Source organism: Bombus terrestris, chromosome 2 (genome assembly GCF_910591885.1).
Source record: "Bombus terrestris chromosome 2, iyBomTerr1.2, whole genome shotgun sequence".
Lineage (NCBI taxonomy): Eukaryota > Metazoa > Arthropoda > Insecta > Hymenoptera > Apidae > Bombus > Bombus terrestris.
Window position 1 is genome coordinate 15,794,791 of NC_063270.1, and position 10,779 is coordinate 15,805,569.

Here is a 10,779-nt window from a genome sequence, read left to right on the forward strand (position 1 = left end):
AGTCTTATCGAAGAGTGTGAACGATATGTTGCATTCTTTGTCCAATCAGTGCTTGATTATGCAGCTCAAGAGGAGTTACAAGAAATTTCATGTTTTTCCGAAGTTCTGACTCAGAGGTTACGTTAGATCCTATCAAAAGACATCGTACAGCCTTACTAACCTTTTTGTGAAAGAAGATTTTCTTACCGGTAAGGGAAAAATTGGACGAGTTACATAAATGTTACAAGCAAATCGCACGGGCATTTCAAGAAAATGAGCAGAACACGAGTAAACGTTTTGAACGATCTTCGAACCCCGATTTATTCATAGATGATATTTTGGTCATAATAGACATGAAATTATAGCGTTCACTTTGCATACGGACGTGTTCTGCATTGCAACCGGAAATAAACTCCGTAAAGTACGTATTAAATAAATTGCACCAATTTTCCATTCTACATTCGAAAATATTTGCATTACAATTTCATAAGCTGGTAACAATTTTTCTACGGTCAATCGTCCCATCCGACTTTCCACGCAAGCGCCAATAGTCTTTGTCTGTTAGTATTTTTCGCAGCAGTTCAAACAGAGTTCTACCGTACGTCCGAAGGCATGAAAAAAGTAATATCAGTTGATATGAGTGAGAAAATCGGAAATTCTACGAATTATCGCAACGTCCATTACGAATCGGACGCCGAATACACGATACACGTTGCCAAGACGTTGTTGAAACTGATCGGAATCTGGCCTAGAAGGGATACGTTCCTTGATAACGTTAAAATGTATATTCAAACAACGATAGTTTTTTCCCTTATGTGTTTCTTGTTAGTACCACACGTGATTTATACTTATTTCGATTGCGAAAATCTGACCAAGTACATGAAAGTAATTGCCGCACAGATTTTCAGCCTTTTGGCGGTCATCAAATTTTGGACGGTAATTCTTAATAGAAAAGAAATTAGATTTTGCTTAGATCAAATCGAAATACAATACAGGGACGTGAAATGCGAAGAGGATCGGCTGGTAATGACGAATTGTGCAAAGATTGGTCGATTCTTTACAATGATGTATTTGAGCCTCAGTTACACCGGTGCTTTGCCCTATCATATTATTTTACCTCTAATATCAGAGAGAATTGTGAAAGCTGATAATACCACTCAGATACCTTTGCCTTACTTGAGCAACTATATTTTCTTCACTGTCGAAAATTCACCGATCTACGAGATCACGTTTGTCTTACAAATATTCATCAGTAGCATTATACTGTCTACGAATTGTGGGATTTATAGCCTGATTGCCTCTATAACGATGCACTGTTGCGGCCTGTTCGAAGTTACCAGTAGAAGAATCGAGACACTTCATAAATGGAACAAATGCGATTTACATGATCGCGTTGTTGATATCGTTCAGTACCATTTGGAAGCGATTGGGTAAGAATTTTTATATTATTTAGTAATTAAGTTTATAGCATTAATAAATAAATCAATAAGTATCGTTTTATTATTACATTTGTTATTAACGAGTTTTACATTATTCGTATTTATAACACTGTAGGGATTGTGGATCCAAAAATTTTACCCTAGATAGATCGTATCACATCCGTGGAATACAGTGATTTTAATTTATGCTACGTACAGAAATACTTTTAGTACACAGAAAATAGAATTTATCTATTATTAATTATTTTAACAATTAATTATTAAATAAAATAACAATACTAATGATAATTTACGTGTACCATAGCCTATTACCCTGAGATTGTTGCTTATTCCAGGAATTAATTGCCTGGTCAAGCAATTAACTATATCATATTCTCACATTAAATGTATAAATAATTAATATTGTTATTTTACTGTGTTTATTAAACAAAATGTAAATACTTCTTCATGAGAAATTATCTATGATATACATAAAAAATTACTGAAAGTTCTTTTGACATATAGAATTTACACATATATTAAACATGTAAATACATGTATATGCAATGACTACTTCTTGCGCGCAAGCTTTACAATGTACGTACTTGAAAATGTTTATAAAAAGATTTCACGTGCATCTTACAGATAAACTACATTTTCCACTGTGTTAAGAGAATTATATATTTGTATTAAATATTTAAATGGTTATATTATATATATTTAACTACGTGTTTATCCAACATAGTTGCACTTTATGTATGTTATTGTCAAGAACATAAGTTATATGTTTCTGACTGCAACTCTATGTAATTCAATGCACATTTTCGTAATCGTCGAAACAAATTTCCCTTCTATTATTCGGTCCCTTCTGTAATTCAGTCCCTTCTGATATATAATCATTGGAATTTGATATGTGATCGTAAATAAAATACATCTTGTCGAAAACAAACAAGTGTCGAGATTGTTTCAATGGTATATTCCATATAGTAAGATACATTAATTTTTTCTTATCAATACATATATACATTTTGATTACATCTGTTTGACGTTAAAAAATAAATTGCAGATACTCTGCGTTGATTGGAAAATCACTCAGCATCGTATTTTTATCGGAGATGGTTGGCTGTACCATTATAATATGCTTCCTAGAATTCGGTGTGATCATGGTATGATAGAATGTAGTACTTAATTAAAATAAAAAAAAATTAAATAATACGAGTTACTATAATCCACTGTTTTTTTTTTTTTTTTTTTTTTTTTTTTTTTTTTTTTTTTTTTTAGGAATTGGAAGATCATAAAACGTTGAGCACACTAACATATTTCGTATTAATGACATCGATTTTCGTAAATGTGTTTATAATATCGTTCATCGGTGATCGTCTGAAACAAGAGGTACTCCTCTAATTTCAAACAAATCTGTTTTAATTAAACATGTTTGAAGTAAATTTCGATATTAATACATATACGTCTCTCTTTTTTGACGTCGCTTTATTTGCCGAAAAGAGCGAGAGAATAGGGGAAACATCGTACTTTCTACCATGGTACGATTTTCCGGTGGACGTAGCGAAGAATATAAACACAATCATGCTCAGAACCAGTCTACCATCGTGTTTGTCTGGAGCGAACATATTAGAACTGTCGCTTCAAGCATTTTGTGACGTAAGTCCTCATGCACATCATTTTAAATAAATATATCGGTAGAAAACTTTTTGAGCAGAGGAAGGATTATTGTAGGTTTGTAAAACTTCAGCAGCTTATTTCAATTTTCTTCGAGCAATGACGGTATGAAGATATTTAACAACGTGTTCGAAGATAAATGTGATTAAGAGTAACTAGTAACACATTGCACATGAAGATACTTTGAGAAAGATAATAAATATTCTTTTCTTATTTATCAGACTCTTCCATTCAATACAACAGACTCATTATTCAATAAAACATAACAACGACCAATACAAAGAGAACTATTCTTACCATAATCAGAAGATCGACGAAGTCATGTCGAATTGGCGCCGCGGTCCACCACTTGGCGATGAACATTGTCGTCGCACTGTCGTACCCTCCTGAATGAATCATATTGAGCCTGAAAAACACAGTGAAACGTTGAATTCATTCGGCAGGTCCCGACTAAATTCAATAAACTCATTTTTATGATCTCTATTTTTAATGTCGTTCTCCGCGATGCCCCAGAAAGCCTTAAACTTGAACTAACAGTCACCGTAACGGTGCTCTTACCGTAATCAGCACTCGAATTACGACGTTAATCATCGGTGGCTATCGCGCTTCGTAATAATAGTTGGAAAGAAACTATGTTACCGAGCGTGAACGATAACGTTGTATTCTTCAAATCAGCGCACGATTATACAGTTCAAGGGAACTCGCAAGAAATTTCATGTTTCTGCTATTAAAATTTCACGAAGATTAACAATATCGCACATGGAAACGTTGACTCAGAAGTTACACTAAATCGTACCAAAAGATATTGTACAGTTTTACTATCCTTTTCGTCGTAAACGATTTTCTTACCGATGGCGGAAAACACGAAAGAGAAATTGGTCAAGTTGCACACATGTTACAAGTAAATCGCATGGATATTACAAGAAAATGACCAAAACACGGGTAAACGTTTTGGACAATCTTCGAATTGCGATTTATTCATACGAGATTGTTCAATCGGAATGGATATAAATTGTAGCGTACGCTTTGCAGCCCAGCATGTAGTTGCGCTACTTCCGGGAATAGACTTCGCGAAGTACGTATTAAATAAATTGCACTAATTTTTGAATCTGCATTCGAAATATTTGCATTACGGTTTCATGAGGTTGTAGCAAATTGTCTTCGGACAATCGTTCCATCTGATTTTCCACGCAAGCGCCAATGGCCAATGTCTGTTAATACTTTTCGCAACCTTTCGAACAGTGTTCTATCGCACGTCGGAAGAAATAGAAAGCTATACATACTATCGGCCGATATGAGCGAGAAAATAAAAAATATAATTTATCGTAACGAGCATTACAAATCGGACTCCAAATACGTGATACACATCGCCAAGACATTGTTAACGTTGATAGGAATTTGGCCTAGAAAGGATACGTTCCTAGATAACGTTAAAATGTATACCCAAACAGTAACAATTTTTATCCTCATGTGTTTCTTATTAATACCACACGTGATTTATACTTATTTCGATTGCGAAGATCTAACCAAGTATATGAAGGTGATCGCCGCGCAGGTTTTTAGCCTTTTGGCGATCATTAAATTTTGGACGCTAATTTTTAATAGAAGAGAAATTCGATTTTGCTTGAACGAGATCGAAATACAGTACAAGGACGTGGAATGCGAGGAAGATCGGATGATAATGCTGAATTGTGCAAAAATTGGACGATATTTTACAATGGTATATTTGGCCCTTGGTTACTCTGGTGCTTTGCCCTACCATATTATTTTGCCTCTAATATCGGAGAGGATCGTGAAAGCTGATAATACCACTCAGATACCTTTGCCTTATTTGAGTGATTATGTCTTCTTCGTCATCGAAGATTCGCCGATCTACGAGATCACGTTTGTCGTCCAGATGTGCATCAGTTGCATCATAATGACTACGAATTATGGAATTTATAGCTTGATTGCTTCTATAACGATGCATTCTTGCTGTCTGTTCGAAGTTACCAATAGAAGAATCGAGAAGCTTCGTAATTGGGATAAACGAGATTTACACGATCGCATTGCTGATATCGTTCAATGTCATCTGAAAGCAATTGAGTAAGAATTATTATATTATTATATGTAATACATATTATGTCATATTATTATGTGTAACGAGTTTTTCTTTGTTATATGTAAGGTTTGAGTACAAAGATTGCAGGTTTATTAATTTAACCCTGCAGAGGTCGTGGTCCTAAAAATTTTGCCGTAGATCGTGATGTGTCCGACGAATATACAATAACAAACGTTAATCTTATTTTATAGACTGTTAACCTTTTTTCATAAATATATTTTATAAAAATATCAATTTTTATGTAAAAATAGATACATTTTATCGTTATTAAAATGTCAAATATCTATAACATATATGTATAACAAATGATAATACTATATACTCGTAAGTATAGAAATATCTTAGATCCACAGTAATAAACAAAATAAGAAAAATATTTTTTAAATCGACGATCTGTACGTAGAATATATAAATTTCATTTGTTATAACAGCTGTTTTTGGAGGCAATCTTTGCGACGCATCCGTTTAAAAATATTTACAAATCAACTAGGATCTCCACAGGGTTAACAAAATGATATTGTTGTATATTGTATATGTATGTATTTAATGGTTATACTATGTTTCACTACACGACCATACAACGAAATTGCACTTTATGTAAAAATGTTATCAAGTGTTAGTTCCCAAGATTTATTCTCGTCGTTCTTGTATTTATACGCGTCGGAACAACACTTCAGTGTTGTTATGCACCCTGCTTTCTGTTCGACTAGTCAGCGCGGTTTCTCGATGCTTTGGTCGCTATCATCCATCATCGCTACCATCGTTAAGGTATTCGATCGAAATATTTGTCGATAGCAATATGACCTCGACCATACACCTAGTTAATTTTCACATAATATCTATTTACTTATATTAATAATTTCTGAATTTCTTCTTAATTACAACTACTCTTATTTGACATTTAAAAAATGACTTATAGATACTCTGCAGTTATTGGAAAATCCCTTAGCTTCGTATTTCTATCGGAGATGATTGGCTGTACCATCGTAATATGCTTCCTAGAATTTGGCGTGATTATGGTATAGCAGAATTTAATATTTAATAACACGAAAGGAATTGAACAATAAAGAATGTTATAATCCATTATTTTTTAGGAATGGGAAGATCATAAAACATTCAGTACAATAACATATTTCGTATTAATGACATCGATGTTTGTAAACGTGTTTATAATATCGTTCATTGGTGATCGTCTCAAACAAGAGGTACGCCTCCAGTTTCAAACTATCACATTTTATCAAAAATGTTTGAAGTAAATAATGATATTAATTTGTATACGTCTCTTTTTCAATGTTGCTTTATTTACTGAAAAGAGCGAAAGAATAGGAGAAACATCGTACTTTCTGCCATGGTACGATTTTCCGTTGAACGAAGCTAAGAATGTAAGGACAATCATACTAAGAACTAGATTACCATCGAGTTTGTCTGGGGCTAAGATATTAGATCTCTCGCTTCAAGCATTTTGCGACGTAAGTTCCGTATGTGTATATATGTTTTAAACAGAAAAAGAAAAGAAGATAATTTTAGGTGGTTAAAACTTCAGCAGCATATTTCAATGTTCTGCGTGCAATGGCAGCATGAAAATTCAAGCAAAAAAAAAATTTCGACTATATTCAACAACATATACAAAAATAAATGTGATTGAGAGTAAATATTAACACATTACACATGAAACTGTTTTAAAACAGATAATAAACATTTTCTTTTTGTTTATTTCACTCTTTCATTCTGTCCACCATTTTATTTAATACACATTGTGTCTACTATTTCACTAAGTAACTATATGAACAACTCATTCCTCCCGACAATAGTTCTTTAAAATGACTAACTGTTAGAAATTGCGATCCGTGAAATCCCTGCAAAAATGAAAACAGAAAAATCATTGAATCAGCATTAACAAAATGAATTATGATCAAACACGACGATGCAACGAACCTCTGCAAAACTCTGTAGAAACACATAATTTTCTGGATACAGATATGGTATTCCTACGGGAAATTATATGCGGGAAGGTAGATGTTCTAGAAACTATGTTTTATTAGATTATAGAGTAATAGAGCGGAAAGGGATACTAGCGATACATTGGTTCAATTCAATAACTTGAACAATTTTCACCATATCTACCGGAAATCGACCTCTAAATTACTCTCGGATACGTATAATTTCGCAAAATGATTACTGCGATTATTAGAAATGATAGTAGTCCATTCGATACTCACTTCGCGATGCTTAAAAATTTATAAACGCAAACGCAAGCGTATGCCTGTCGTTTGAAAGGGGTAGTGGTGCCTCCCTTTGTAAGCGTTTCATCGCGCACATTTGACCAATCGAGCTTGAGCTTTCAGCCACTGGAAAAAGAAAATGATGAAAATAAAAGAAGCAAAAGATAAAAAAGGAATAGAGAAGGATTTGAAGCAAAGTTTAAGATACGTGGAACCCTTTGTAGTGGCACTCGGTGCCTGGCCACTTCCTCCAGAATCATCGTTGTGGATGAAGATATTGCAACGGGTTATTCGTTTCATTATTATTTTCTTGGCTTTGTTTTTCGTCAGTCCAGGGTTTTATTACGTATTATTTAAGGAAAAAAGCAACAAAAGGAAACTGCAAATAGTAACGACGTACATCAACAGCTTCGTCCAGTTGATCAAGTACATTATTATATTGTGCAGGATGAAAGATATAAGAATACTGTCGGAGGAGATAAGAAACGATTGGTTACACAGTACAGAAGAAAATCGACGACTCTTTCGTGAGAACTCGAAGATCGGTGAAAGAGTGGTGTTCATAGTGGCCTTCACCTTGTATTCTGGTGGTTTCTGCTATCGAACTATTCTTCCACTTACAAGGAGCAGTATTGTTTTACCGAATAACATTACTATACGAATATTACCCAGTCCAACATACTTTCCATTTATCAACGAACAGATCACTCCATACTATGAGATAATTTTCGTATTACAAGTTTTGAGTGGTTTTTGCATCTACACAGTATTTAGCGGTGCCATTGGGATTACGATGATGATATGCTTGCATGCATGTAGCTTAATAAGGATTTTAATAGACAAATTGGTGGATCTCACCGACAAGTCGAATACCAGCGAGGAAATTATTCAAGAGAAGATCGTAAATATCGTCGGGTATCACAGGAAAATCAAAAAGTAAGTGGAAGATTGGAGAACTCATAACAAAAACAATTCGTGTCAAATTTTTCCATTTCTTTGATAATTACGCATTTCAGTAGTGAGAATGCAAAGCTCGTAGTGGAATCGTCATTATACAAGAACATCTGTGTCTTAACCTAAAGTCGAATAAATTTTAAACCGCTCCATATAAATCTTTGTAATTAGGACCACACTTTCTCGATATTATTGGCCACATTGAAGATACTAGATTAATCTTGTACTCCTTATTTTCTTTATTAGAATAGAATAGGCAACGTGAAGAAAAATCGTTCTTGCAATGAGTTCTTTAATCGAATCCGAGGATTTGTTTAGTGACGAAGTATCAAATATCATATTCATAGCGTCCATCATCGTCCTTTCAGATTCTTAAGTAACGGACAACAGCTCTCCGAGTACATTTCTTTTCTTGAGCTCTTTAACGGCGCGGGTATTATCTGTTTGATAGGATATGCTGTCATAGTGGTACGAGTGATATAAAAATAAATTGATTAGTTTTTTTAAATAAATCATAGATTATATTTCAGGAATGGGAAAATCTTAATACCATTACTGTAATCGTGTGCTTTACATTGCTAACAACTTTCACCTTCACCTCCTACACGATTTGTTCTATTGGCCAACTTCTTCTTGATGAAGTAGGTAAACTACGGGTATTTCTTTAAATTCATAATACTTGTGGATACAATCGAAGAAATACAGTCTAAGCACAGGTCTTTTTCAGCTTCTAAATATAACGAATATTATACTCTCTATTTTTTATACATTATAATAGATACGTTATAACAGACACCAGAATTTTGGAAACTGTGCTACTATTGTTAATTCAAATAAATAATAGAAATCTTTTTCTTAGCATAACTGATAATTAATTCATTTAATTGTAGATTAGTTATAAAAGAACGCAACAGTTTGTCAACAGTAGTTAATGTGTTTAGTGTATTCATAAAAATCTAAATTTGCACAAACATCTGCACTTCATTATTATGTACCACTTTTAATATCACTAATAACATGAACTTTGTTGTCAACTTTCTTACCAGAGCAATAATCTTGCACAAACGTGCGTCACGTTAAACTGGTACCGTCTCCCGATGAAACAGGCTCGGTATGTGGTACTAATGATGATTATGTCGAATGATCCGATAAAATTGACTGCGGTGAAAGTGATGGATGTATCTTTATCGACCTTTAGCGATGTAAGTACATATTAAGACTATAATCTCGCAAAACTTTTGTTTGCACTGCAAAATATATTTTCTAGATTATGAAAGCGTCAATGGGATATTTAAACATGCTACGAAACGTGACTTAATGTCTTATTAATTTTGCATAAAACTTATGAAGCGTAGTATAGTGTCACTTAGAGATCTTATAGCAATGAACGGCGAGGTACATTTTTTATTTTAGTTTACTAGATTTTACAGTTCCTGGACTACATGTTTCCAGACACTTAAGCAAATATCGAAATTTCAAAACTTTTTGTACAATAACTGCATGTAATATATTTCTGAAAGATTTGTATAAGTGTTCAAATTTTTTCGTGAACCACTGCAACAGAGTATCAGTTGAAAAGCAGTTATCGCCAAGAATGACATAGTAGTCTGCTATCCAAATCAGTGCAGTTTCTGTCCTCCATGAAATCATTCGCTTCATTCTACAATAACAGATAATTTCAAAACCATAGTTCCTGTAATACTTGTATAATTGAACTGCAAATATATATGTAAGATCGTTAATCACGTGGTAATTCAGGTGATCGATTCTGAAGTCTGAAAATCGAAAATCGATTTTCAACGTCCTGAGCTACCGATCTTTCTCCGTCAATCTTCAATGTTTTAAATAACTACTCTTTCTTCTATGGTCTTGTCTGTTTCTGATGTTGCTCTCTGTCCGTCCGTTTGAGAAATGAGTGTCTCTCAAAATGGTTGTCCGTAAAACAAAGAAAGTCGGTCTGTCCGTGAAACAAAGAAAGTCCCTATCACCCTTGAACTCTAGGGAGTTTACATGTATATACATACTGTGTATACAGCTCTTTTCCCTTATGTACAACACCCTTTCACGTCTATATCGTTTTATTGAAACTTACTGCGTGCCAATAAACAATAAACAAATTGTATCCTACCGAAAATGTACATTATTGTAATATAACTGCGACTTGGCCGAATATTACAAAATTTATACTAAAATTTATGTATCTATTGTTTGTACTGTTTATTTGGAAGTAGTTGACTTCTGTAAATGATTGTGATAGAAATCTATTTGCGTCGTCGTATATTTCGAAGTCGTGCCGTAACTATAACGTGTCGAGCAAAATATTCGTCGCTTTCTGGACAAACACTCACTTTCGTAGATTACGAAGGATGCTGCTGGTAGCTCGTCATTACGTAGATCTCGAGGAAATAGTTCTTGAAACAAGTTTTGG

General features: G+C 33.8%; 3 protein-coding genes across 3 annotated transcripts; all 3 read left to right on the forward strand.

Moving 5' to 3' along the window:
• The first annotated feature begins 65 nt into the window (after window positions 1-65).
• Window positions 66-3,249, forward strand: LOC100645312 (odorant receptor 67c-like). Its single transcript, XM_048411196.1, has 5 exons — window positions 66-1,409; window positions 2,464-2,563; window positions 2,679-2,789; window positions 2,901-3,056; window positions 3,132-3,249. The coding sequence occupies exons 1-5, from the start codon at window positions 592-594 to the stop codon at window positions 3,183-3,185; spliced, it is 1,239 nt and encodes a 412-aa protein (XP_048267153.1). The 5' UTR covers window positions 66-591; the 3' UTR covers window positions 3,186-3,249.
• A 674-nt stretch (window positions 3,250-3,923) lies between these two features.
• LOC100645435 (odorant receptor 13a-like) lies at window positions 3,924-7,071 on the forward strand. The gene is made up of 5 exons (XM_003393940.3): window positions 3,924-5,159; window positions 6,095-6,194; window positions 6,270-6,380; window positions 6,489-6,644; window positions 6,703-7,071. Exons 1-5 carry the CDS (start codon window positions 4,282-4,284, stop codon window positions 6,754-6,756), a joined length of 1,299 nt encoding a protein of 432 aa, XP_003393988.3. The 5' UTR covers window positions 3,924-4,281; the 3' UTR covers window positions 6,757-7,071.
• A 19-nt stretch (window positions 7,072-7,090) lies between these two features.
• On the forward strand, window positions 7,091-9,874 carry LOC100645745 (odorant receptor Or2). Its single transcript, XM_020866655.2, has 5 exons — window positions 7,091-8,333; window positions 8,720-8,819; window positions 8,882-8,992; window positions 9,398-9,553; window positions 9,619-9,874. Exons 1-5 carry the CDS (start codon window positions 7,537-7,539, stop codon window positions 9,667-9,669), a joined length of 1,215 nt encoding a protein of 404 aa, XP_020722314.2. The 5' UTR covers window positions 7,091-7,536; the 3' UTR covers window positions 9,670-9,874.
• The last annotated feature ends 905 nt before the right edge of the window (window positions 9,875-10,779 follow it).